The following is a 27,872-nucleotide window of genomic DNA, read 5'->3' as shown; positions in this document are numbered from 1 at the left end:
AGGCAGTGAGCTTTGTTCATGGCCAAATGGGTATTTGAACCCAGGTGTCTTCCGGGTCCTAGTCCAACACTAACAACCGCACCACACTGGCTCTTGTAAAAAAATTAACATAGTCTCCCCCACCCTTATGCACACCCATTCACAAAGTCACCCCAGCTCTATTCTGACCTGCAGATCTAGTTGAGTTGTCTGGGCAGGCTTTCTGATGGAGAAGGTGGAGCCATTTCAAGTTTTTAGTAGCTCAGCACATTCACTTGGGGTTTGCTTTTTTTCTTCTATATCTCTTTCTCTCTCCAATTGTGTTCTGTTCATTTCAAACTGACACAGCACAGTATGACTGTCGTTCCTTCAAGGGCACATTCTGGGCAGGCAACAGTGGTCATATATTTTCCTGCTTGGCTTTTACCTCTCTTTTTCCAGCTGTACAGTAATGACTTTGTACAGTAGCTTTTGCTTCCCTGACAAATCTATAGAAATATATTCAGCAAGGGCAGGCAGCATCACGGCCGAGGATGACGCTTAACGCTCAGGAGTTGTACTTTTGACTTACAGATTGTGCTCTAGCCAAGGAGAATGCTGACTGGCTGCAGTGTGTTGGGAGGCTGGGCTTAGGACACAAAAGAACCTTTGCACATGATGGAGAGTGAAACCCCTGGAATATGTGTCGAGGGGTTGACCATTTTTTCTCTGTAAGGGCGGGGGGCGGGGGAGGAGGGAAGACAATGGAAAGGCAGGAATCCAGTGGCAACAAGGCAGACTAAAACTCCATTTGGATCCCACAGAGATAACTCATCACATATACAGGCAAGGAAAAGCTGAGTGTAGTTAGGCATGCAATCTGGACTTTAAGATAGGGTTACCAGATGTCCAGTTCCTGGAGACAGTCCCCGGATTTGCAAATCTGTCCCCGGGAAACGTGACAGTGGCAAGCTCAGCAGCCTGGAGCCAGCCTGTTAGGTGCAGTTTGCTCTGGCTGGTTTCTGGAGCTGCTCCTGCGCCACGGCAGCAAGCAGAGAGCAGCTCCTGAAGCCAGCCAGAGTCAACTGCACTACCAGGCTGGCCCCTCCTGGGCAACGGCCACCCGCCTGTGACTCCCAAGCCTCTCCTGATCTGTCAAAACAAAGGGGGAAGGGGGAAGGAGATTGTGGAAGGCTCGGGAGTCATGGGCGGGTGGCACGCCATTGCCTAGTTGTTGTTTTTTTAAAAAAAACACTCTGCGCATTTATGTTTCACAGGGTTCAAAAGAAGGGCTTTGCACCTTTATACAATATGCATGTGTGCTTGGGCCCAGGGTCTTTTGCCTCACCATCCCCACTACTGACTCCCTGTTGCTACTCAGCTTCAAACAAACAAACAGTCCCCGGATTCATTGAAAAAAATCTGGTAACCATACTTTAAGAAGGCTGACTTCAAGAAGCTTAAGGAGCTACAAGCTGAGATCCCCTGGTCAGAAATACTCAAAGAGAAGAGAGTTCAAGATGGGTGGCAGTTTCTTAAAGGTAAACTATCGAAGGCACAAATCCAGACAATTCCCACAAGAGAGAAAAGTGGTAGGCACCTAAAAAACCCCAGTGTGGCTGCATAACTTGCTTGAAAATGAGCTGAATTGTAAGAAGACCATTCAAGTCGGTGGCCGTCACTGCCTCGTGTGAGAGCAAAGGCCATAGTTTAACTCTGCTCTGTGTAAAAAAAGTGCTTTATTTTGACTGTTCTGAATTTTCGAACATTTAGCTTCATTCATGAGTTCTCTCTCTCTCTCTCTCTCTCTCTCTCTCTCTCTCTCTCTCTCTCTCTCTCTCTCTCTCTCTCTCTCTCTCTCTCTCTCTCTCTCTCTGCCTTGCAGGATTTTATAACCTTGTATCATGTCACCCCTTACTCTCATGTTCTCCAAACAAAAAAGGCCCAGGTGCTGCAACCTTTCCTTGCAGGGACATGATTAGCACATGTGCCTTTGCGGTCAGGAGGCTTACAATCTATGTCAACTCAGCAAGAGAGAGATGGAGGGAAGAAGCAGTTAAAAGAATGGGTTCATATGGGGTAGTCTTGTGGTCAACTGAACCAAGGCAAAGGAAAACAAGAGATGTTTCCTGTCCTTCAGACACCACCACTTCCCATTTGTTTGATGCCATTTGCAAGGAACACTGAAAAAACTTTCATACTAAATAATCATTATATATGTGTAGGCTGTCTGCCTTAAGCTGAAGGCTGACATAGTTTTTTAAAAATATTTTTACAAAATCTTGGAAGAATGCACTATAAAGGAGGTGTGTGTGTTTGTGTGTCTGGGGAGGGAAGCCCGATAGAGTAAATTCAATTTAGCAAACCCATCAATCAAGCTTCTAACCATCAAACATAAAGAACTTGGGCACATTTCAGTAGAGGGCACTCCAGACCGAGGAATCTATCCTTGCCAAATCCCAGGCATATTTAGAAACTCTGGCACATGAATCTCTGTAATGTGTACACAGGGCCTCATAACTCACACTGATTGTGGCTGTATTATACCTGATGCATATAAATTTAAACAAAATGCAGGCAGTTGTGGCTAATTCAACCACCAACCATTTTATTCACTCCCCTTTTACTCCCCCCCCCCTTCTAGGCCCTTCCTTTGTCTTCATTACTGCTGAAAACTAAAAAGCCCCTGAGGCAAAATTGCTTATTTCACACCTCTTTCTGGGTGGATCATCTTTCAAAGTGTTTTGATTTGGACTTGAAAATACTCTGTCCCATCAGCAACTCCCCCCCCCTCCTTTTTCTCTAGAGATTAATAAAATGTTTCAATATTTGTCCTCTCTTGTAAGCAGTTTCCCTTTGTTCTCGAAAAGCCCAGCGTTAAAATTAATAGGATTGAGTCTCCCCATAAATCTGCTCTTTTTGCTCACGGGTGTGAGAAGAACATGAAATGGTTTTGTGTCCCTAAGCAACCCAAAGCGTTAAGAGCAGCATCCCAGGGTGAACTGTGTCAGGAACAGGAATCCTTCAGCACATACAAAGCACATGCAAAGGATGTGAAACCAGGTCCTGTTGTTCTGGACCTTCTGTCCACCTTGTAGGGTTGCCAGGTGACTAGGAAAATATGATAAGGTCAGTAGGGTTTCTTTCTTTGAAACCAATGGCTAGCAGCCTGGTTGTCTGAGGATTTTATGCTTTGCAGCTTCAGTGAATACACAGTTTTTGTGCTGGGCTCAGCTACTAGATTCCCTAATAATAATAATAATAATAATAATAATAATAATAATAATATAATGACAGATTCTGCCTGCTGTCTCCACTCCCAGTCCTTAACAAGTTTGAGACTTTTTGAATTCAAGGGCTGGTGACCTGATAGCCAGGTACTGCCAGTTCTGATTGGCTGTATCTTTCCAAGCATTCAGGCAGGAATTAGTCTGCCTGGTATACTTTTAGTAAGAGAAGCCCAAGTTACTGGGCACAGTTAAAGAAGTAAGACCGACAAGCATCAGGGATGGAGTTTTCTATCTCATAAAGCCCTGAACTTCGGACCAGGTTACCTGAAAGACTGCCTGCCCCTGTAAAGACCTGTAAAATCACATAGGTTACCTGAGGAAATTATACTGGGGGCACCATGCCATACCACAATGTCCCAGCCAGGGTTGTGAGCCTGAAATGGGCATTTCATGCTGCTGCCCCTGTTTTGTGGGGTGCCCTCTTTCCCTAGACATAAAGCAGCAACCACCAGCTGCTTCAGATATCTTGTCAAGACCTACAGTCGTACCTCTACTTACGAATTTAATGCGTTCCGAATGCACATTTGTAAGTCGAAAAAATTTGTAAGTTGAATCCCATAGGAATGCATTGGGAGAAAAAATTCGTAAGTAGAAGCAACCCTATCTAAAAATTCATAAGTAGAAAAAATCCTATCTAAACCGCATCCAAGATGGCGGACGGAGCTCCATTCGTAAGTAGAAACATTCGTAAGTAGAGTTATTCGTAAGTAGAGGTACCACTATATAATTTTTCCCAGGCTTTTATCTCCTCTTGTATGATGTTATATTGTTTTAATATTAATTTTAGTCTGTATTTTGTTTTAAAGGATGCTGTTTTATTTTGTATATAGTATACACACCATTTCAATATTTTATAAAAAATATGAAGAGGTTCGGAAATGTTTTTAATGAAATAAAAACTTAAAAGATAAAAATAGTTTCCCTAAAACCTGAAATGATCTCCCTAAGAAGGTTCACAGCAGCACAGCTTGTCCTGTTCTGGACTTGTTCCAGGGCATCAACCTCCTGGCGGCTGCGGCTGCTGCTGCATTGTTGCTTAGGAGGAACTGCTCATATGCCTTTTGCTAACTCAAAGGCGAGCTCAACTTTTTAAAAATTTATTTTCATTTTTGCAAACTACAGTCATATTTTTCACTTGTGTGTCCTTGACATTTCATGGGTGAGCTTCCTCTAAGGCACACATGGGAGTGTGTCTCTGCACAGGGGACTGTGCTTACTGTTAGCCTATCCCTGCACCTTGTTGACTGGCTGGGCATAAATTGTTTAATTTTATTTTGTAATGCACTTCAAGCTCTTTGATCGGGCATGGGAAGGGTGGAGGGCAAGGGGACAGCCAACCGTTTTAGGATAACTTCGAAATGCACAAGCGGCCACACAGGGTAAGCAGCGTTGCAGCTCTGTCCGAGACCCCTCTTTCCAAACCATCCTACATCCCCTTTTAATCAGCTTTCAAGCATCCCCTAGAAGCCAGGCAATGGGAGGCTGCAAGCAGAGAAGGTGAGGTGAGCATGCATATTTCTCTCTGGCATCTCGCCAAACCCTTTGTGGATCCGTGCTGCACGGTGAACAAATCAACCCTTCTGACTTCCCCCGGGAGCAGGTGGGTGGGTTCGCTTGCCCTTTAACATGCAGAATGATCACATCTGATTAAGTTAATGATTCTTCCTGCCTGGAACAAATTTATCCGCTTTGCAGTTGCTGAGCAATTTCAGGATGCTTCCAGTCGCTCCCGACTCTTGATTGCGGCTGGAACTCTGCAACAGCAAATCGGAGGATGAAATGTGCTGGTGTCTTCGCCTTGGAAGGCGAGGCCCTGAGAGAATGCCAAGGCGAGCTCTGCAGGATCAGCAAGACCTCTTTGTGGAGGCAGAGAATCATCCACATTCCCCAAACTCTCTGCTGCTCCAGCACAGGCTTGTTTACTACAGTGCCTGTATGGGAGGAGGCCGTTCTTGGAACTACCTCTGGCTTGCTGGTGGTACTTTTGCATTCCACTGTCACCTCCTTCAAGGCTGGGTGATGTCTGATGGGGAATTAACTCCTTCCTCCAGCCGCACATACCACCACCACATAAATGGAAAGGGCATAGCTCAGTGGTAGAGAATATGCCTTGCACGCAGAAGGTCCTAGGGTTTAATCCCTGGCATCACCGGGTATGGCTGGGAGAGAACTCTGCTGCAAACCCTGGAGAGCTGCTGCCAGCCAGTGTAGACAGTACTGAGCAAGGTGAGCAATGGTCTGACAACTGCCTTGTACTAAGGCAATTTCCTATGCTCCTATCCAATGGGAGTCATTTATTCATTGCGCAGGGTTCTGTGCCGCAGGAGGGACGCACAGGAGAAGCTTCTCCCACCAACTTCCTTGTCCAAGGGCAACACAACAGTGCTGCCAGTGGGTCTTACTCTCTGGTAGTTGCTTAGGAATTAACTCCTTCCTCCAGCCACGAAAGCAACTTATCGAATGCCAGACATTTATTCACTGCAAAGGGTTGCAGCTCCTCCACCCCTCTTGAAATGAACATATTCCTGGCCTCAAAGCACCCTTTGATTCCAGGATCCTCCCAATCCCCCCTCTTGACCGAGAGAACGGAGCGGAGGCTCAAGCAGTGCTCCTTACGTAGCCACCACGGGGAAATGCAGGGACCAGAGCCTCCCGCGTCCCAGACCTCCTTTTCTCCACTCTAGATGTAGCGCACCGAACAGCTCATCCCTTTTCGGGGTCTCACCCCACGCTCTGACGCTCACAGATGGCTGGATATTTGCCAGCTTTCCTAAGGAAGAGGCTCTTCCTTTCAGCACTTCTTCCTGCAAAAGTCCCCCCGCCCCCCCGCCCGCGTCCAAGTTCTTGGAAACACGCGCGTTTCACATGGGCGGTGTGTGTGTGAGTTGTGCGAACTCTGCGGGCTGCGCAGTCTCTTCTGGAAGCCTGGCGCCACAGTCACGCCTCGGCCCTCCCCGCTCCCAACTGGCTCTCCCCTTCGAGGCCTGCAGGGCCAGAGCTGGAGGTTCCGCTGCAGTGAACCCGCTGCCTCCCCCTTTCCTCCCTCTTCTCCTCCCGCCTAGCGGTCGGCGGCTACCCAAAGGGGAGCCCTGTCGGGGTGGCCGCAGCCGCGAAGAGAAAGGCACTCTGCACGTGTTCAGAGGCAGCCCCTTCCTCTCCTCTCGGGCCACGTGCCTCCCAGAAGTCCCTCTCCCGGAGACGGGGCCACTTCCTCGCCTGCGCCTGGAGAACCTCGCCTTCCAGTTGGGTCGAAAAAGACCACTCCGTTTAGAGCTTCGGGTTCTATTCACGTAGCCTAGTATTTTCAGCACCGGGACAGCTCCTTCAGCACCGGGAACTTCTGCCGCCTTCCCTTCGCCTAGCCGGCAAGCCCTCGAGCATGTACAAAGTGCCTTCCCCCTCCGCCTGAGCCTCGGGGGCAGGGCTTGCCGGGCAGAGGGCGTGCCTTGCTCCGAGGCTTGAGTCCCGGCACCTCTCGGCCGCGATCCTCCCGCAGCAGCGGCGGCAGGAGCAGCAGGCCCCCTCCACGCTCCCCCGCCCTCCCCGTGTGGACGCGGCTGCACAGCTCCGCGCCAGGCAGAGCGAGCGGCAGCGGCGGGAGGCAGCGCCAGTCGGGGGAACTTGCGAGGAGGAAGGAGGCAGGCAGGCAGGCAGGCGAGCGCGCACCGGGCGTAGGGGGAGCCCGAACCTCGCCGGGCGTGGCGGGGCGGCGGCGGCTCCGGGTCCTCCTCCTCTTGCACGTCCCCGCCGCCGCGGAGGTCCGGCTCCAGCTGCCGCTCCTCTCCGCCAGGAGGATGCCCCGGGCTGAAGGGGAGGCGCCCTCCCCGCCGCCGCCTCGCCCGCTGCTGCCGCCTCTGGAGGTGTAGCGGGCGCCGGAGCCGGAGCCCGGCTGGCTGGCTGGCTCGCCCGCCCGCCCAGGATGCTGACCTGCTGCCGCCGCCCGCGCCCGCTCCTCCCGTCGCTGGACCGACGCCGCTGCTCCTCCGCCGCCTCCACTGCCTCTGCCGTCGCCGCCGGACTCTTCCTGGGGCTCGTCTGGCTCCACTCCTGCCACGGGATGCCCCATGTCATTCGCATCGGTGGGTGAGACAACAAAGGGGGGGTCAAGGCTCACTATCATGCTATCTCTTCTGGGGGGGGGGTTGTCACTCCACTTTGGGGCGATTTTATTGCGTTTGGGGCTTTCTGGGGCGTTTGGCTGGCAATAGGGGCGGGGGCGACCTTGATTGATTATTTAATAAAAGACCTTGAAAACGACCCTCCCAATACTTTAAAGACGGAGTCGAGATATAGATATATATTTCTGCAAAGAACAGAGTTCTTTGGCTGGCGGGGGTTCTGACTCTAAGCCAGAGGTGGCTTCGAGGAGGGGGGGGGCTGCCCCTCCTCCCTCCCTCCTCCTTACTTTGGCTTGTCCCCTTCTGCAATAGACGTCTAGCAGGCGACGGGAAGTTTGCCCCTCCCGCACCCCCACTCGTCCTTTCCCCATTTCGTTGCCGGTATAGACGGAGCTTTTTGCAGGAAGCAAAGTTTGGCTGCTCCCGCGAGGCGCTTTCTGGTCTGTGCAGAGAGAGGATGCTGGTGGAGAAGATGCTACGGAGGATGCAGTTTCGCCTCTGAGATGCTCTGGTCCAGCACATCCTGCGCTAAAGGGGATGCTGAGGGCCAGGCGCTGGCGGCTACATTTCCCTCTGTACAGGAGCCAGGTGCAAATGTGGAGTTTGAAATTTTGATGCTGTTTCCCAGCAAGCAGTTGCTGCCTCTGAATGGGGAGGGTTCCCCTCTTCCCCCAATATTTTGACAACTCCTTACCCCCAAATATAGTACCAGATTTTGTTGCTGCTGCCAAGGGTGATGTCTCTTACCTTGGCACAAGGCTTTCTCTTCTTGCCCTGGGCTCAGAGGAGTGGGAGAGAGGAACAGCTGTAAATTTTTAACCATGTGGCAAAGTGAATTCCAAAAGTCAAAGTATCTTTTTTGTGCCTTAATTAAAAGAAAACATCCCCCTGCCTTCTCTTCTGCCTCCTTTCCAGCATAGTTCAGTTGTGGCTCCCTTTGTCTTTGGAAGTTCTTTCAGGAGATTTTGTTGCTTGGCATGGTGCGGTGAGGGGGTGGGGTGGGGGCAGCTCTGATACCAGGGCAGCCCTTTGGATTCCTGAGGTCAATGCTCTCCCCAGCAAATAGAACACGGCCCCTAGGGAAGTACTCCTTCTCCATTGAACAGAAGGGGAGTTGCCTAAGAGCACTTGTAAGGCATTTGTAAGGGTATCTCCCCACCCCGTTTCTGCTGGAAGCAGCTGCCTCTGGGCTCACACATGCTCTGGAGTGCCTTTGTTCATCTGGCCCAGGAACAGCTGAATTGCCTCCATCAGGGAAGGGAGCCAGAATAGCCACCCCACCAGAGCTGGTGTCTTTGACACAGAGGCAATCTGAGGTGGGATTCTGGTGAATGCCTCCCCTCCATTTCCCCCCCTTGTTTTCCAAGTGTCCGTCCAGCAGGCTGATTTCCAACTAATGTGAGGTCTGGCTTCTGGTCCAGTACAGGTGGTCTTTCCAGACAAGCTCTCTGCAGTGCCTGTGGGTTTTTGCACAGTCCGCACCATCCCTTGAGGATGGGGTAGCCCCTCTTGTGCATTAATGTGGACCCTCTTTCGGTCCCGCTCCCATAGACTGAGCTGCTCAGTGTTTGCTGGATTGGGTAGGCATCAGGACCTGATGTTCCATTGCAACTGTGCCTGCTGTTTGGCTTCACCTGATGGGTCCATTTTGTCCTGGGGTGGCTGAATGTGAGCTTGGGGAGCTGGAAAACATCACAGGAGCCCCCAAGAGCCTTGGCATGTATGTCACCTGAGAAAGGCTGCCCCGTGGGCCTAAGGGGCCTCTTCATAATGCAGTGATTTCCCCCCTCGATTTAATAAATAAATAAATAAATAAATAAATAAATAAATAAATATATCTAAGATGGTTGGAAGGTCAACAGCCTTTTATGAGCTCCTGTCCTCATGCTATGGATGCTTCAGGCAAATGGGTCCTATTTGATGCTTAATGTATGCTAGCTGCAAAAATGAATGTGCATTTGGGCTGTGGGAGGGGGGAGGTTGTTCGTCTGAACATGCACCATGCTGTGTTGCTTTCATTGACAATTTGAGAGTCTACAGGTTTAACCTGGGTTGTAAACATGGCTGGAATATAAATCCAAGGAATTTGGATGCTTGATATACTGTTGTGTTTGTGCCATTCAAGAGTGGGCACATGGCCCCCTTTGGATATTTGAAAGGGGAGGGAGCTGGCCCAGCTAGCTGAACTCCACCTCCTGTGGTGTGGAATTTTCTCTGAGGTGAAAAGGCACTGGTGGATTTGTAGAAAGAACAGAGAAGAGCTTGTAGTTTGCAAATGGTGTGGATTCTACCTTCTTGTTTGGATGGATTATTTCTAGAGGACCACTCAGGTGTGTCTGAGCCATTGTTTATTTTCCAGAGTTCTCTATATAACTGATTTTTCAAGGATGGAGAATAATTTTCTAAACTCTGCTTTTCAAATTTGGCTTGGCTAGGCTTTCCCCTGGAAGCTGGTGGAAGAAAGCTGTTTTAATTTTTAAAAGGAAAACAGAAAGATGTTGGTTAGATTGAATGCTTTTTTTAATGTAAAAAATCTCTTTTCTAAAAATGTCACATAAAAGAAGAGAACTGAACAGCCAGAGAGACAAGAGAATTTGTAGCAACTGCGGCAATTTCGGGTTTAGATCAAAGTCAACACAGCTTTCCCATGCTGAACTGTCATTTTTCCTTTTTAGGAATGCTACAATTCCATCCTTCCCGCTTTCTTAATTTCATTTCTTTGTCCTTTTGTGTCAACTTAAATCAGGTTTTACAATAAACTGAGTTCTAAAAAATCAGGAAAGTTGTTGAATTTCAAATAGAACAGCCTGGTTAAATGACAACAGGGTTTGATTCTGAAAAAAGAGACTGTTTGGAGTGGGGAGATCTGTGGTTCTGTTTTTGCTGAAATCATGGTTTTTCTCACTGAAAGAGAAAATTTCAGTACTTTCCTACATCGTTTCTGAGTTATAAGCATTTGGTTTAATCAGCATTACATGCAAACAGAGGAAGATGTTTTTAACTGGAACATCTTCATGTTTTCTCGTGCAAATGTCATGCAACTTTGAGCATAATCTTTCTTTGAGTGCGATTTATTATGCCTGGTGCAAATGTAATTGCAGACACAGGATTGAGGATTTCAAAGGCAACGTGGGGGTAAATCTGGAACAGCCCAATTGTCTTACATGAATATTGGCTGGTGTAAGTGAGGTGGCTGCTGGTAAGTTTGCAAATGCAATTGAACAAAGTATTGTCCTTTGGAGTGAATGACTCCCCGTGAAGCAAATTCATTTGGCATTTATGGCTAAATCGCATTTCTTGCCTGCCTTTTATTCATCCGAAGTTTAAAAGCCTTGCTGAGTGAGGCAGCAGCAAGTCTCTGCTTCCCCTTGTCCTGCCTTGCAGCCTGTGACATCGCAAACCTCAAGAAACATGGCAAAAGCTTTCCTAAAGGAGACGGCGAAAGCCTCTCCAATTGCAAGAAGCCTTCGGACGTCACATTTGATTGCTGTGGCAAATCACTCATCTGATTGAAGCATCAATTAATATTCTGCCTCGTTGAAAGAGGTCAAATATATGCAGAGGCTAAAAGGGTAGGCAACAGAGGCAAAATCTGGGTGAAATCTTAGACTCACAAGAGGAGTGTCTCGTTGCCATGGATCCTTGGGTTTCTGCAGGTGGCCGGTATCTCTCCAGAGTGTGATGATGCTCCTAGGTGAGGCATCCATCTCCCTTCTGCATTGTCCTACATGCATTGTGGACTTGTATGGGAAAATTGGTTTGGACCAAAACATAATAGATTTCTGGCACCTTGCCAAAACGTAGCCACCAGCAGCCTTGGTGTTCTCCCACAGACAGAAAGCTTCTGCTTTTTTTTTTTTTGCATAGACATAGAAGCACTGACAGCTCGCCTCACCCTAGCATTCTGCAGATTGGCAGTTGGAAAGGGCGCATCTTGTGTTTTGTGTACACTGTCGTTGTAAGCCCGGCAAGAAAGGGCTTTTTTTTTTCTTTTTTAGTCTTGGCTTGTGAGGCAGCTGGGACGAAGGCCACAATGCTGGTTTCGAAACAAACAGGCTGAAATAAGAGATGAGTTATGCTAATTTGTGACTGAGAAAGCAGGTTGTGCCATCAATTGTTTGGATAAAATACAAGTAACACAGAAGGGAGGCATGTGGGCGGTTGTAGTCTGCCGAAAATAAAATAGTTCATTGATTATTTTACAGAAATGTGTTGTGGACAAATTCAATTCATAATTACATTTCCTTGAGAGGGTAGCCTTTTTATTCCCGGGACTCATTATTCTGTTTGGCTTTTCTTTTTAGAAACATCGCTTCCAGTCATCCCCTCCAGGGAGATTTAACAGCCTTCCCCTGATACCTACCTCCCCCTCCAAATAATAATTTCGCAATTGAAAACTGCAGTGTTCAATTGTGTCTGGTATTGTTCTGTGAGAGAAAAAAAGAATCTGGAGGAAAGAGTCAGATATTTTATTTGACTTGGATGTGATGAATAGCTTGGAGAAAATCTTGTTTCGTGGGGTGGCTGGAAGAAGTGATTTAGAAGGTAGATGTTGCATTCAAGCCTCTAAGGATTGCAACAAGTGTGTGGGTGTCGATGTGACCACACTCTGCCCGGTATCAGGAGATGAGTGATCTTGGAGAGCAACACTTTCCCCTTTGAGTGTGTGTGAGAATGCAGGATTCCACATTCCTTGGGGGTTGTGTGCAGAGCCTCTCCTGATTCTACACACCTTGGATTGACCCACCTGCTTGCTCAGTTGTACTTGCCATGCCGATCTCAGGAGCAGCAGTCAGCACTCAGAGGCAATGCCAGATTTGTCCCAGTGTAAACCTGGATCGATGCCTTGAAGGATGACGACTCGGCTCCCAATTTGTGGAAGCGTAATTGAAAATCGATGCTATCGAAGTGAAACTGGTACGGAGATGTTTGCAAGATCAGGGGTGATCTTGTCAGGATAATTCCTCAGAATTAGGGCTCTGGGCCAGGGAGGCTCGATCACTTTACATCTGTGTGCAAGCAAGATTGGGATCTCTGCCTGGATCCCACCCCCCCACCCCCGCCCAACCGCAGCAGTGATGGAATGTGTCACCACTGTCAGCTGGGGACGTAGTGCCTGTCTCTAAGTTTGTGTCTTGGCGAGTGTTAAACAATGAGAGAGGCATGCTGGCGGCAGCCACGGCCGTTGATACAATAAAGCTTAGCCATACTGGAGAAGACACAAACTGAATGAAGATCAATATGCCACCCCTCCTCCCCCCGTCCTCGCACACTCTCCCCGCGCAAAGCAAATAGCTTCAGACAAGTGGCTTCTCACCACCTGGGAATGGTAGGACCAAGTTAGAAAACATTAGCTTGAGGAACTGTCCCTTCCAGCTCGGAAATTCCAAATGCCTTTAAAAATCCTTTTAAAACAAGAGATGGAAGCAAATAGAGTGAAACGCAAGTCCATTCAGATTCAGGCCAGCGTAGAGGAAGAGATGCAGCACCAGGCCAGGTCTGAAAGTTCCCTGATGCCCCTGGGCAGGTGGCGAGGAGAGAGAAGTAGCTCTTTTTTTTTAGACGGAATGGTATTTAAAATACTAGGAGGGCATAAGCATGTCTAGCGGATTTTTTTTTTTGCCATGTTAAAGTAAAAAAAAAATACTGCAATGCTTTGCCATGTCTGCTTTCCAATAAAATAAAATAAAATCTGCATGTAGATGCTGATATTTAGGTCTTGCTGGTGCAGATTACAAAGAGCCCTTCCAGAAGCAAAACAGCAAACAAACAATGAGAGGCTGCTTTTGTGAAAACATCAGCCAAGATTAAGGCAGGCCTAAGTGTATCCATGCATAATATGGATTTAGGTTTTTTCCTTGTCTTCCCCTTCCCCTTCACTTAATTCTGTGATGTGGATTTAAGCTTCCATAAGCTCAGAGTGTATGTGTATGTAACCATCTACCTATTTTAAAATTCTCCCATTTTCTAACCAGCATTAACGTTTTATTTATTATTGTTTCTTGTTTTTTACTACAGTTCTGTGAACCACCCTGAGATCTTTTGATGAAGGGTGGTATATAAATTTAATAAATTAATTAAAAATAAAATACAGTTGCACCCTGCTTTTCGGGCTATAGATTCAGGCTGTTGGTGGCAGCAGGCCGTGTGTGTGTGTGTGTGTGTGTGTGTGTGTGTGTGTGTGTAGAGCCTAACTTGATCAGGCTCTGAAGTGGCCTTTGCCTTCACCTCCCACACCCCAATTCTCTCTCCTTTGCATAGATGTCATACTTGAAAAGCTCAAAGGATCATTTAGTGACATGCATGTAAATGCTGTCTCGCCGTTAAATTTCTGGGCTCTATGACGTGCAAATGCAAAACTGGGACGATGCTCTTGGCGCATAATGGAATTTTACCTGCCGGTGTGGTGTGAGGATGGAAGCCATCTGTCCCCTTTGCAGAAGCAGAAACTGCATCCTCCATCTCCCCTTCCCCTGTTGATTTGCGGACTGATTTCATATCATGTTTTTGAAACACTGTGTTTTCATAAGAAACGAGAATGGCTATTTCTCTGGGGGGAAGATACTTCCAAAACTGCCTCCCCCCTATTATTCTTCCTCCCCATAACCCCCCCATAAACCTGATCCCAAAATGGGTTTTTAATTTCAGGTCACACAGTTATTTGGTGATTTCTGTGAGGTGAGAATGAGGCTGCTGGGGTGTAAACTGTAAGATGAATTTCGAGCAAGAGTGTCATTGTTGCTTCTTTGTGGCAGGCAAATCTAATTACTTAATCCCTGCTCTCTTGAGAACCATCTACGTGGATATTAAGGTTTGGCAGCAGTGCAGGAAACAGGGCTGCGGTTGACGTAGGGTTTGCGAAGCTCAGAGTCAAGAGCGCAGTGGGAGAGTCGGGGCTTTCTCTGTCTGCCACCCTCTGTTGTGTCGTGGGCTGTGATATCGTTAGGGTGGTCTTAAAATTTAATTGTTGCAAGTACAACCCACCCCAAGTGATGAAAATGCGTTAGAGGACACACTTGGCATGGACTGATAAAAATGGAAGACATTAATGCCTTGGCTGCTTTTTCCAAGTGTGCTTCATGCCCAACTCAAACGCCATAAACTGGCTGTTGCATTTGTAAGGAGAGCAGAAAGACCCAGGACTGATTCTTTGCACAGATGCAGACGTCATTTCTAATCTTCTGGCAAACTTATCCTGTTTCTCATACAACAGGAAAACCATATTGCTCTTTCACTTTGCGCCTTGCATTCATTTGCATTTGTTGTGTGTGTGTTTTGCTCCCGAGGACGTGTTTTTATAATAACTCTCCTTGATTTGACAAAGTCCTTCTGTTGCCCACCTGGCAGGGTGACTCTTGCCCTTTTCACATGACAGCTCTTAAACTCCCGTTGTGTTAATAATGTCAAATGAGAGGGGGTCGATCTGTTGCAGACACCACAGCAGGTGTTTGAATGGCAGCTGGTGCTTCAGGTGTTGATGGTCAGCAGAGGGCGCTGTGCTTTGAGGACGCTTAACATGTGTCTTGATTTCCACCCTCCTACACTACCTTTACCTGCCAGATTCCCTTTGCAGTTGCTGCTGCATGTTGCTTCTTGTTGCTTTTAAGGGGTGTGATGAACATCCACCGTCTTTCCCCATCTGGAGTCTACTGAGCCAGCAGGATTTCTGGTGCATCCTTGGAGAGACAGGCAGGGAAACCCAAAAGAGCAGAGTGTCCACAGGATACGCTTAAATAGGAATTGCATAATGTCAAACTTCTCCATGATATTTTTGCAGTCATCATCATAATCATCATCATTATCTTGTTGGCAAAAGGTTGCAATGTGCTTCCATGCCGCTGGCAACTGCCTTTGTTTTCATGTGTTTCCACCCCCAAACAAATATTTCTCCCCTTTTCCTTACTGATAAATAATAATAATATCAATGATGAGAAAAACTAGGTACAGCTCACATGTTGCACATTTTGCAGATTATTTATTTACTTTTATTTTTTTTTGCTCTTTAAATTTTATATGGGAGAGGAAAGCAGTAGCTCTTTAGGGCCACAGGAATTCCTATAGCCTGGTGTCCAAATATCTCATTCATCAATCACAGTTCTGACTCATAAAAACTCAACAGGAACAGCCAGGCTGCCTTATCTCACCCAAATCGCTTAAGGGCGTGCCTGCATTTTGCTTCATGACTTTCCTTCTAGTATGGGGAGAGGCTCCCCCCCCCAAATGAAAGCTCAAGAGTCTAGGCCCCCTTGCAGGTGTGGGCCGTTACATTTGTACCTGGTACAATTGCACCATTTGCACCATTTTAAATCTGGCCATGCTTATCCTTATCTTCCACAGTCATACCTGATTCATGCTTGCAATCCTGGTTTGGAGGGATCACTATTTAATCCAGGCAGCTGGTGTTAAGGATGTCCAGGTCTGGTGGTTCCTCAGCATCACTGGGTTTAGAGATCTGCTGAAGGGTTCTGCTCTCCACGCTCCTTCTCGGAGACCTTAGGCTTCAGGTCTGGGCAGGGATCAACTATGAACAGTCAGGCTATTGAGAGGCTGGCAGCTAGAGATTTGGTCTGAATGGTTTCCAAAGAGTTATCTGCAACCCTGAGATCCAGAAGCCTGTTTTTCTGAAATAATAATAATAATAATAATAATAATAATAATAATAATAATCAGAATGTGGTTAACGTTAACCAATCACCCAATTGAGGGTTTGGGGCTGCTTCTTCACTTCCCACATGAACTTGCCTCTCAGCTGTGGTCATCTGAGGCTTGTTGTGCATCATAGAACCATAGAATTGGAAGGGGCAATGAGGGTCATCTAGTCCAACCCCCTGCGATGCAGGAATCTTTTGCCCAATGTGGGGCTCGAACCCATGGCCCTGAGATTAAGAGTCTCATGCTCTACCAACAGAGCCATCTTTCAAGGACAGTGGTTGGGGTAGGGATTTTTGGGTGGGTGCTTAGACTGACCCATTGTTTGTTGTCTTTTAGGCAGAGGATGGATACATTTTTGTTCCAGCTTTTTCATGTATGTAAATTTTGTCTTGTTACGGGGTTGATTTTGTTTGGCTCTGGGCTTTGAATGCTCTTTTTAACTGGGTAGCTCTTCCATTGTTGTAAGCCATCTTGCAGGTTCTTTTTTGAGCTGAAAGTTGCTACAGATATGTTTTATAAATAACACATTTTGGGGCTTCCTGTAGGGTGGGACTTTATTGCCTGCGGGGCTCTCTTCATTCCCAGATCCTGCTGTCATCAACTCAACTTTCACAGAGACCAAATCCCTCTTGGGAATAGCAGTGGGCAGCTGCTGCTCAGGGCCGCTTGAGTTCCCTGTTGCTCTGGAAATGAAAGAGGCTGCTTTCCTCCCCTATCCCAGAGTTGCAAAAAAAAGCTATGGGCTTTGGGGGTCCATGAGTATCTTTGCAAATTGGGCTGTGCTCTGGAGCCAAGCCACTCTGCTGCAGCACCAATTGTATGTGGGCTTCTTCCGAGGCTGTTTTCAATGAGGTGGAGGGGTGGGGGCTCTGCTTTGTGCACCAGGTAAAGCCCCTGTGGCTGAACATTGGGGACCCTTACGGCTATGTGGGGTGGGGGGAATTTCAAAGCAACTGGTTTGAGAGAGGGCCAGAGCAGCCTGTTTCGAAAGCACCCAAAATGGAACATGATGCGAAAAGAAATGCCCGATGTAGGCTGTGTGTTTTCCCGCTTAATAAATAGACGGCTGTCATCTTTTGTCTCTTGCAATAAAACAGTAAATAAAATATGGAATAAGCCACGAGCTTAGCTGAGTTAGGGAGGTCTGCTGGGACCTGGCATCAGACTCGCCTGCTACTATTCTGCAGTGAATTTAGAGTACTTGGGAAAGCAGTCGTGGGAGTTATTTTAAATCCCACCACCTGGCCATGCCGGAGGAGCTTCTTGGAGGAAGTGGGCTTATGTAATGTTTCCAGGCACTGCGGTAGGAGGCTCCCCTTTTTTTATTACTTCCACTTAAATATAGATATTTATATATTGTCCTTTTGTGCAACCGTACAGAGCTTATTCCCAAATAAATTTGTCGAGCATAAGGGCAGCAGCCACCAGCTCCATTTTATCCCTTTAGTTGCAATGGTGCTATTATTTAAGTGATTTTTTTATGAAATGCAAACCTGCAGTTTATGCTCAGAGAATTTCCTCCCCACCATACCCCCGCCTCCGGGTTGGCAAATGGTTTCTTGGTTTTTGTTTTTGCTGTGGCATATCAGGAATATAGAAGCAGCTGTAAATCATTGAATGGCAGTGCAGGGGTGGGGGAATAGAAAAGGCCTTCTCTATGCAAGAGGGCTGCATTGCTTGCCCCACCCTTATGTAGGATACAGGTATCAACTGGATTGTGCATTTCTCTGAATTTTGCAATGCAATTTTGCTTTTATATAGAAGTGTATAAAAAGGAATGTTTTTTGGAAGGGGAAATGCATCGGAGAGCATAATGAAATACATCAGATGAAGGATTTATTCATTTTATTTCATAAAATTAATATGCCGCTTGATTATAGAAAAACACTCAAAGTATGAGGATAAAATCTATATAAAACAAGCATTTTTTAATTTTGCAAAAGTGGTACAGAACAGACCTAAGACCTCAGTCTGTGCAAAACTGCCCTGAAACAAAAATAGGCTGATCTGTCCTCCCCAAAGTCTGTCATTCCCCCTTGCACTCAGGAAACGTGCCTCCTCCAAGTTTGAAAGATGCTGTACTGCTTGCTACTCCACTTGGATGAGGGGAGATTACAAAAAGTGTGGCATATCTGCAGGCCTAGAGGTGCATTAACTGCACTTTCCACCCTGCACATGCCTTAATCTTCCATGCCTGCAGCTGTGACTTTGGCCTTAATTCTGCCCCCAGGATGAGCCCAGTGGACTGCTTCAAGGGGAAGATGGTATGTGTGCAATCGCAGCAATGCCATTCCATGCTGCTGCTATTTTGTTTTGTGCTGAGGACTCTAGGAGTGACTCAGTCTCTGCTGCCACAAAGGAAGGGTTACAATCTACAGCAAATAGGTGGGACACTGGGTGTCCAGAAGGGCTTTGCAGAAGGAGTTGTCTATTTTATGATGGATAAAGGAGGACATGGCTGCCCCTTGGGAGCAGCTTGGTAGGAAGAAGTCTGGAAGCAGATTTGGATGAGAGAAGCAAAATGGGGGCAGGGCAGGGGGGCAGCAGAGAACATGTGAACACAGGGTTGAGAAGGGGATGTAGGGGAGACTGGGAGGGAAGGAAGCAGACAGGTTCTTCCAGTGTCTGTAGAATATTTCAGAGGCATTGATTGCATTTCAGTTCAGCCATAAAAAAGCCATGACTTTCTGCATCTGAAGCTGATGAAAACACAACAGAGTGTTCTAAATATAGGGGGTGGTGTTGCCCCTCTCTGATTACTGCTTTGAGATGAAAGCTAGGAGATTTTAGCACTTCAGAAAAATAAATGAAACCGTTGGCATACCAGGTCTTGGTGACCCATTGCAGGGGATATTTTCAGCCCTGATTTCTTAGGCTTCTCTTGGGAAGTTGAAAAGTGCAGCTGAGGAACTTGAGCTCACCAGGGAAGCTGGAAAAAGCCCTGTGGCTCCGAGACAAGAGACAGGGGCCTCTGAGTCCCAGGCCAGAGTCACTGCTACTGTAACTTTGTAGATGCTTTCTGCCATTACCGGAGCCAGCAAGGCAAGCAAGGCCAGGCCTGCAGCTTCAGCATATAATATGAATTGCTGTTACTCTGAGTAAAATCAAAGACAGTCCCCCAGGAAGTCATGTCCCTTGGCAAGAGATTTCCTCTGTAGATGCCGCCCCTATCATTTATTTATTTATTCATTCATTCCCTCTAGCATTTGCTAGAGAAAGTGGATAGGCCTTGCTCATAATGCTAGAACTCAGTGGGGTCATCCAAGGAAGCTGAAAGTTAGGAACTTCAGGATAGGTAAAAGAAAGGACTTGTTCAAACAGCTAAACTATGGAGTCGGCCCCCCACAAGCTTTCATGATGGCCACCAACTTGGATGATTTCAAAAGAGGATGAGACACATTAGTGAGAAGATAGGATTCTCAGAGGCTGCTAGCTACCATTGCTATGTTCAACCTTCACTGTTGGAAGCAGTAATACTGGTTGCCGGGAATCTCATGTGATGCCAATTATATTATTGTGCTCAGATCCTGCACATTGGTTGACTACTGTGAGAACAGGATGCAGATCTTGGTGGTGATACAGCTGCTGCAGGGCTCCCCCCTGGCATTCAGGGGTGCCAACTTGAATAAAATATTGTGGGGGCCCAGGTAAGTACCGCCCCACATAATTGATCACATGATGCAGTGCAAATACACACCATTTGAATGGGAATACCAATCAACTTTGTGGTGGCCTGGCCCCCTCAAATATTTTTTGGACCCTGGGAGTTGGCCCCTATGCTAAGATCCTACCTGTGATCTTTGACTTGGCTTGGATTTGTGCCCCAATGCTTTCCCCTGTTGCCTATTTTCTTACTCAGTAGCATTGTAGGGCATCACTTCCTGGAGGCTTCTGTCCTGGCTCTCGCTGGGCAGAGGACTTGGGTAGAATCTCTCCAGTAGCACATTCACAACTTCATCCCCCTCATTAAGAAAAAGAAAAAAGAAAGTGCAAAGGCCAGGAGATGGGGAGGCCAGGAGGATGAAAAGATCTGGGGCTCAGCTGGCTGTAAGCTGGGTAGCAGTAGGGGTAGCACAAGAGTTGGCTGTAGCTATCTCTTATCTACTTTAATTAGATTTTTTTAAAAAAATTCTCCTAGGTGTGTACATGTGGAAAGTGCCCGTTCCCAAGCTTCTGAGATGGGGGCACATTCCCACCACTTGCAACCCGCCCCCCCCCCCCGCAATTAGCCACATATCAAGGAGCAGAAATCCTCTGGCAGAAACCTGGGCTTTTATTCAAAGCCTTTTATTTGAGAATTTCTGACTGAGGTCACCCAGTGCACGGCCCACATGTCTTTCTGGGGTTTAGCACTCTAGTGAACATGCAAAGCACTTCTCTCTCTCTCTCTCTCTCTCTCTCCTTTCCAATGGTAGCTTCTTCAAGGTTACTTGTTAAGATGTGTTAGTATTTGAAATAATGACACCCTCTTTACACATGTGGGAAGTGATGGGCCACTGTTCACCGTCTATGCTGGAGAGTTTCTTGCCTGCCCATTACAGATTTGTATTTCTCTGGCCCCTGCCTATTAAAAAAAATACCCTCTGCTTTCACGGGGCATGCAGTGATTTATTGAATAATCAATTTCTTTATCTACCTAATGCTTTCAAGTAATCGATCAGTGCCAAAGCAATAAATCCAGGCTGTGATTTCAGATCTCTCTTGAGTGTCCTGAGGATATTTTTGCTAAGAATGACTTGGAGTTTTCCATGTTCCCCACAACTCTTTAGTTTTCCTCTTCCAATGTCTTTTGTACAAGGCACATAAAGACAAAGCCCACAGTGTACATGCCCCTTAGGCCTTGCTGTTTGCAGGGCTGAGGTTGGTATGCAGTCGTTTAAAGGTTGAATTAAAGGTTGAATTGATTGGTGGGAACAAGTTTTAATTGATGGGGCCTGAGACTAAAGGCGACTTTCTTGCTCCTGTTCCTTCTTTTGGGGAGGCTGTTTCGTTCTTCCTGCTGTGCCAGGAAATAAAAATGAAAGGTAACTCTGGTGTCCTCAAAAAGAGGGGCTGGCTTTGTACATTAAATGGCAAGATCTTTATCCCAATTTTTTAATGTTTAACAACCTTTTTTAAAATTATTTATCTTAAAGCAAAGAGAAAGCACCTGAGTTCTTCCATCTTTATCTTCCCTTTATGTTTATTACACTCATATTCCATCTTTCCTTCAAGGAGCTCCCTCTCTCCCTCTCCTCATTTAATCCTCACAGCAACCTTATGAGGTAGGTTAGGCTGAGTGACAGGGAGTGACCCAAGGTCACACAGTGAACTTCATGGCTGCTACTGCTTCCCTGGCTGATCAGGATATTCTCAGGCCCTGCTGTGTTCCAAAGTCCCCTTAATACAAAGAGCGGGTGTATTCTGGGTCCACTGTTAAATATGTCCTGCTCTTTGCAGCTTGAAGATGTTAAGGCTTATGTAAAACTCAGAGCTTGCCTTTTGAGGAGGCAAAAGGCTTAGGCGTGCCAGGCTCAGTGGCCACTGGGGGGAAAGCATGGGGTGCAAGCATGTTTCTGGAGGACATCCCAAACCTTGTGTGATGTTCAGCACAATTTTTAATGTGACTTTTCCCATTAAGAACATAGCATGAGGCTATAAGAAGAGACTGTCTGATCAGGCCTGGGGCCCCATCTAGCCCAGCATCTTGTTCTCACCGTGGTCAGCCAGACACCTCTATGAAAAACCCCCAAGCAGGACCTGAGCACAAGAGCCCTCTCTCCTCCTCTGGTCTGCAGTAAGGAGTATTCAGAAGCATTGCTGCATCTGACCCTGGAGGTTCCATATTGCCATCATGGATAGGAGCCGTTGATAGCCTTATTCTCCATGAATTTGTCTAGTCTTCTTTTAAAGCCCATCCACATTGGTTGCCAGCACTGCCTCCTGTGGAAGTGAGTTCCATAGTTTAACTATGTGGTGCATGAACTGGATTTTGACAGTTTGTTCCTGCATGGACAGTGCAACTCTCTTAAATCCCCCATTGATTGCTAACTTGGGGGGGGGGAAGATATTTTCTAGAAAAGTTTTGCAGGGTGGGATTAAAGAAACAAGCTTACACTTACTGAAAGCAGAGATACTGTACTGGCCATAAATCAACTCATAGAAATAAACAAAATTCATAGCGCAATCCCTGTGCATGTTTACTTAAGAGTCAATCTCATTGAGTTCTGTAGGTTTTACTCCCAGAAAGGCCCATGCAGAGCTTGTCTGACGCCCAGGGTGGGAGTCTTGTACTTGGCATGACAGTGTAAATCCAGCAGGCTCCTGGCAGGACCCCTGGTCAGCTTAGCCCTCCAAGGCCTGGGGCAAGCATACGCTACTGCCTCCTCCCCCCCAGGCTGCATGGCCTGCTCCCAGAATTGCCACTTCAGTTGCTCAATAGATGTTGAAGGATCCAAGAATATCTGAGCCTCACAGCAAGACTAGTGCTCACTTTAAATTGCATAATATGTGGGGCAATGACCGCTTCCAGTGACTTATCTCACCCCGAAACAGATGCTAGGTGTGGCTTGGGGAGTTCATTCTGTTCCTGGACCTTCTGACTTTATCTGCAGACTTGCCCTATGAAGAAAGGATCTAAGTTAAACATTCCCAAATGGAAATGGTCTTGGACAGCTTTGTTCCCAACAGATCCCCATGTTAGATGGACCCTTGTCCACTGTTCACACAGCACTGGAGTGCATTGCCTATTTTGCTTGGCTGAAGGTTCGGCTAAAATAAAGTTAGTGTTTGCTCTGTTTTGTCATATTGAAATATTCATGTCGCTTTGGCTATTTGGTTTTGGAGTGGCAGCATCTCCTTTCCTTGCAACAAGGCTGTTTTACATTTTGAGTACCTGGCTTCTGGGGCCAGATCCATTTCTCCCAATTAGAGGGAAAGCAAATTGCACACTAAAAGCTGTAACCCAGCCCAATTTGCATCTCATTACCCATAATACTGTCCATTATGAATTCACATTTAATTTTAGTACTCTTTTTTTTGGAGGCGACTCACAACCTAATTAAATCTTTCTTTTACTCCAGGAATATGTTGTTGTTGTTGCTGCTGCTGCTCTTTTCCTCATCCCAAATGTCCCCCCCTCTTTCCCTTTCTCTGCCAACAACAACAGCTAAGACATGGCTGGAGAGAAAACACAACAATTGTGGGTATGATGGCTTTGGCTGATGTGTTCCGCCACCATTTCATCATGCCTTTAAACAACATTCCTGCAATGTTCTGGTTTCCCAACCAAATCCAAATCCTGCTTTGGGAACTTAAGTGGCTTTTCTCATCTTCTGCAGGGAAGAGGCCCAGGTTCCCCTCTTACTCAATGGTAGCTCAGGAGCAGAGCCACTGCTTTCCGTGTAAAAGGTCCCATGTTCCCATCTGAGACCCTGGAGAGTCAGCGCCAGTCAGTTTGGACAATACTGAGCTAGATGGACCCCAATGACCTAAGTCAGGAAGCAGCTATGTGCCAGGTCACACTGCCATTGTGTGCAGGGCAAATTGAAGAGGTTTTCCTCAGACCTTTCTTAAAATGTTCAGCTGTTGTTCTCCTTTCAGGGGACTAGGCCAGGGATGGAGAACCTGCAGCCCTCCAAATGTGCTTGGACTCCAACTGCCAGCAGCCCAAACCAGCATGGCCATTGGCCAGGGTCAAGGAAGTTGGAGTCAAGTCACACATGAAGGGACACAAGTTAGCCAGCTCTGGATTTGGCAAAGAGGGTGAGTATCAAGAATTTCCATTTTGATTAGTAGTCTGGTTGGGCGTAACCATTGGACAAAACTGAACATAATTGCACCCATGATAAGAAAGGAAGCTGCTGGGCTTCCGAAACATGGAGTGTTTTCACAATCTGCTCTGTTGTATCAGATAGTATGTGGTAAGAAAATGTCATTGTTGGTGGTGCAAATTTGCAACATTCTTTCTCTGTCACACCACTCTCAAGGTTTGATATTTTGTCTCATTTGCTTCTGCAAGCCTTGGGAGAAAGCCTGCACTTGTGTTAACCTCCTTCCCAGCCTACAGAGCAACCTTTTCAACAACTCTTCCCCCTGTCTTGGACACACTCGTGACTCGTCCACAAGCTTTCAAGCTTAAATCTGCAATTAAGGCACTTCCTGTGCTTTGTCTGTCCTCCTCTGTGCATGTGTGGAATTGGGGCATCGGCATAACACCAGCACTAATAAGACACTCACATATGCCAGTTTAGGGAAACCATTTGGAACCAGTTGGCAATGATAAACCATTGATTAACATGTAGAATCCCCCCCCAACCGATTGCAATAAATTCTAGTTTCACACTTCCATGAAGTGTTCTCCTTGCTCCCATGATATCCATTCTCTAGGATTCATAGACACCCGGAAGACATTGGTGGGCAGTCCTACCTTGGTGTGTGAAAACAATGGCCAGAGGAGGAGGATGAAAAGGGCAGAACTGTTCCTGCCGCAGGTGTTTGAAGCCATGAACACATAACATGAGCTAGCATTTCTATTGTTTTACTTGGTCTATGGGGAGCAGCTGCCCCCTGCCCCCCATTGGCTACACCTATCCATCCTGTAGTTTCTTGAAAAGTAGTCCTATTTGATGCCTTTCCCCTCAAACCAGCCTCAATACAATTTGAAAACGTGAGCCACATGCACTTTGCAGTGAAGCTGAGTTGTGTACATCTCAGATGACAATTTCATGAATTGACAGAGACTGAGAAACCAAGCAGGTAATGCTCATTGGGTGAGGACAACCCCACCCCGACTTTGGCATGTACAGCAATGCTACTTGAAATGTGGGGGACGGGGACAGATGCTGCATTTTCAGTTGCTAACGTGTACATAACCTGAGTTTTCCAGAGGAAGATCCTTGCTCTGCAAAACATGTTCTGCTCCAAGGCAAAGTTCACAAACCAAAACGCCTACTTCTGGGTTTGCAGCATTCTTAATCCAAGTTGTCCATAAACTAAGGTGTCCTTAAACCAAGGTACCACTGTAATCCTAATTCTATACTACTAAACCCTCAAATTAACACCCCTCCCTCAATTCATGGTTGTGAATGGATAACTAGGACAACACCAGGTGCCTTGTAATTTTCTCCTTTTGCTGCTGCTGTTGTTGAGGATGGCTTTTTCCTTACTCTCCTGCCGTTCTTCAAAACTTGTGTGATGGGGCCGGGTGCCTAACAGGCCTCTGGTAATGAGGATAAGAATCTCAGTCAACTTCTTCTTGAACCTGGAGCTGCGGATGCCTTTGAGAGAGCCTCGTTCTCCTTCAAGAAGTTGCTTTGTTTGAAATGGCTACAGAGATCTCTAGGCTGTTGCAAACACATTAATTCTCTCCTTAAAGTGTCTGACCTTAAAGGCCATCTTGCCTCTGGCTTGCAGTGCTGTGATCTTGCCTTTCCTCTGCAGCTGGCATCAGGTACTTAGCATTTCTTTCATATTATAAAGAACACAAAAGGTCGCTTCCATTTAAGATGGGGCACTAATCATCGCAAAGCATTGGTGCCTTGCTGCAAATGCAACTGGAAAGCATTCCCCCTGCCTTCTGGATAGGCCTTTTCTGAGGACAGTTTGACTAGATTTAACATTTGCCACACACACACACACACACACACACACACACACACACACACACACAGACAGGATGACAAGGCACCTTTGCTGTGACATTAAGGTCACTTTTGTGTGGCCGGCTGCTGACTGTCCCTTTCTGTGAGTTTGTGGGGAACGTATTTCCATATAAATGATGACAGTTTGCACCAGGAATAAGCTGGAATTGCATATTGTTGTGATGATTTGCATATTTGGAAGAAGATCTGGATAAACCAAGGAGCTGGTGTGCGCGCAGGTGTGTGATCCTCAAAGGAAATGGACCTGCCTGTTTCGGAAAGAAAGACAAGTCTGTGGAAGGGATTATTGATGACCATTTCCCAACAAAAGTGCGTGTTTGCGTTTTTATTGGAAGAAAACTACTTGTAAACCACAGGGGAGCTAATGAAGTTTTTCTTTTAAAGCCATGTTGCATGTTTTATGGCTGTTATAAACCATCTGATTCAATTTATAATGGTGATAATTACTCTTGAAATCAGCCATTCTGGGTAATAATTGGCACATTCAAGAGGGAGCCACCTTGAGATGTCAGCTTACAGAATCTGGAAAGGAGAAAGCAGCTGAGCTGCTTTCAACCTCCATGGTAGGGATGTAGTAGCCATACAGGTGTTTTGGGGCTCAAACTCCTATCAGGTTTTGCATCCATCTGATTTATGGTTGCCTATATTGTTGAGCTCTAGGAGCCTAAAGAAATTGGCTCAGAGAAGTCCCAAGTGCTGAGGAGGAGCTTGGATTGGCTGACACATGGCCCTTCCCTGCTGCAGTGTGGGGTTTTAGAGTAATAGCGTTGTAGAATTGGAAGGGAAACAAAGGGTCATCTAGTCCAACCCCCTGAAAGGCAGGAATCAAAACTCAAGCATCCCTGACAGATGGCCATCCAACTTCTGCTTAGACACCACCAATGAAGGAGAGTCCATCACATTATGTGGTAGTTTACTCCACTGTTGAACAGCTCTTACCATCAGGAAGTTTTCCCTAATGTTTAGCTGGAATCTTCATTGTTGTCATTTGAATCCATTGGTTCAGACCCAGCCCTCTGGAGCACCCGAAAACAAGCCTTCTCCATCTTCCATGTGACAGACTTTCAGATATTTGAAGATGGGCCATCTTCTGGATTTATGTATAAGCTAAACAAGCTATAGCTTAGGGCCCCACTCTCTTGGGGGACCCCCCAAAATTTAAAGAAAAAAAATCTGGATATCAAAATATAAGATAAAAAACAAATAAAATAAAACCTACATACAACAACAGTGTTTTGTGTTGTGTTGGCTCCTATTTGTTATGTGCAAATGACTTTAGATACCTATTAGGTCCATAAATTACTATATAGCATATATTCAACACAACAAACACTGACAATTTGTTGCTGGCAAAGGACAGCTGGACATATAAAGGGCCCCATTACCTTCAGTAGCTTAGGGCCTCATCAAACCTAAATCCAGACCTGAAGAGGGTTATCATATCAGTAGATGTCAAGGCAATAAGTAACTATTTTACTTTTAGAAGACAACTGAAGGCAGCCCTGTTTAGGGAAGTTTTTAATGTTTAATGCTGTACTGTTTTAATATTCGGTTGGAAGCCACCCAGAGTGGCTGGGGAAACCCAGCCAGATGGGCGGGGTATGAATTATTATTATTATTACCTCTCAGTCTAAACATACCCAACTCCCTCAACTGGTCCTCCTCAGCCTGGGTTTTTAGACCCTTGATCATCTTGGTCACCCTCCTCTTTATATGTTCCAGTTTGTCAATGTCCTTTTATATCTGTGGTGCCCAGTACTCCAAGTGGGGTCTCACCAAGGCAGAATAGAGAGGTACTATTACTTCATTTGATCTGGACAATACACTTCCTGTTGCTGCAGCCTAGAATTGCATTAGTGTTTTTTTGCTGCTGCATCACACTGCTGACTCATGTTAAGTTTGTGGCTTACTAAGACCCATAGTACTGCTGTGAAGCCAGATGTCCCCTATCCTATATCTGTGCATTTGGTTATTTTGAATGGGACTTTACTTTTAAGATGCCTCATCTGGTCATTGGGGTAAGTGCTTTGAGTTCTGACTGTGCAATTGCTCTCCTGCTGAAAATGCTACCTGAACCCGAGGCCATAAATCTGGACTTTGCTTTTCCTCGCTACTTCTGTGCTTTTCTTCTTGTTAAGTTGCTTCAAGTACCTTTGAATGTCAGAGAATGTGGCATATAAATATTTAAACAAACTTACAATCTTAGCTTAGAG

General features: G+C 46.4%; 1 protein-coding gene across 1 annotated transcript in view; it reads left to right on the top strand.

Annotated features, from left to right (window-relative positions):
- Nucleotides 1–7,290: 7,290 nt before the first annotated feature.
- GRIK3 (glutamate ionotropic receptor kainate type subunit 3) overlaps nt 7,291–27,872 on the top strand; it is a 190,085-nt gene continuing 169,503 nt past the window's right edge. The window contains exon 1 of the mRNA XM_035118129.2: nt 7,291–7,327. Coding sequence (XP_034974020.2) covers nt 7,306–7,327 — 22 coding nt within the window. The 5' untranslated portion in view covers nt 7,291–7,305. The remainder of the gene's footprint in view (nt 7,328–27,872) is intronic.

Source organism: Zootoca vivipara, chromosome 6, assembly GCF_963506605.1.
Source record: "Zootoca vivipara chromosome 6, rZooViv1.1, whole genome shotgun sequence".
Classification (NCBI taxonomy): domain Eukaryota; kingdom Metazoa; phylum Chordata; class Lepidosauria; order Squamata; family Lacertidae; genus Zootoca; species Zootoca vivipara.
This window is presented reverse-complemented; position numbering and strand designations above follow the sequence as displayed.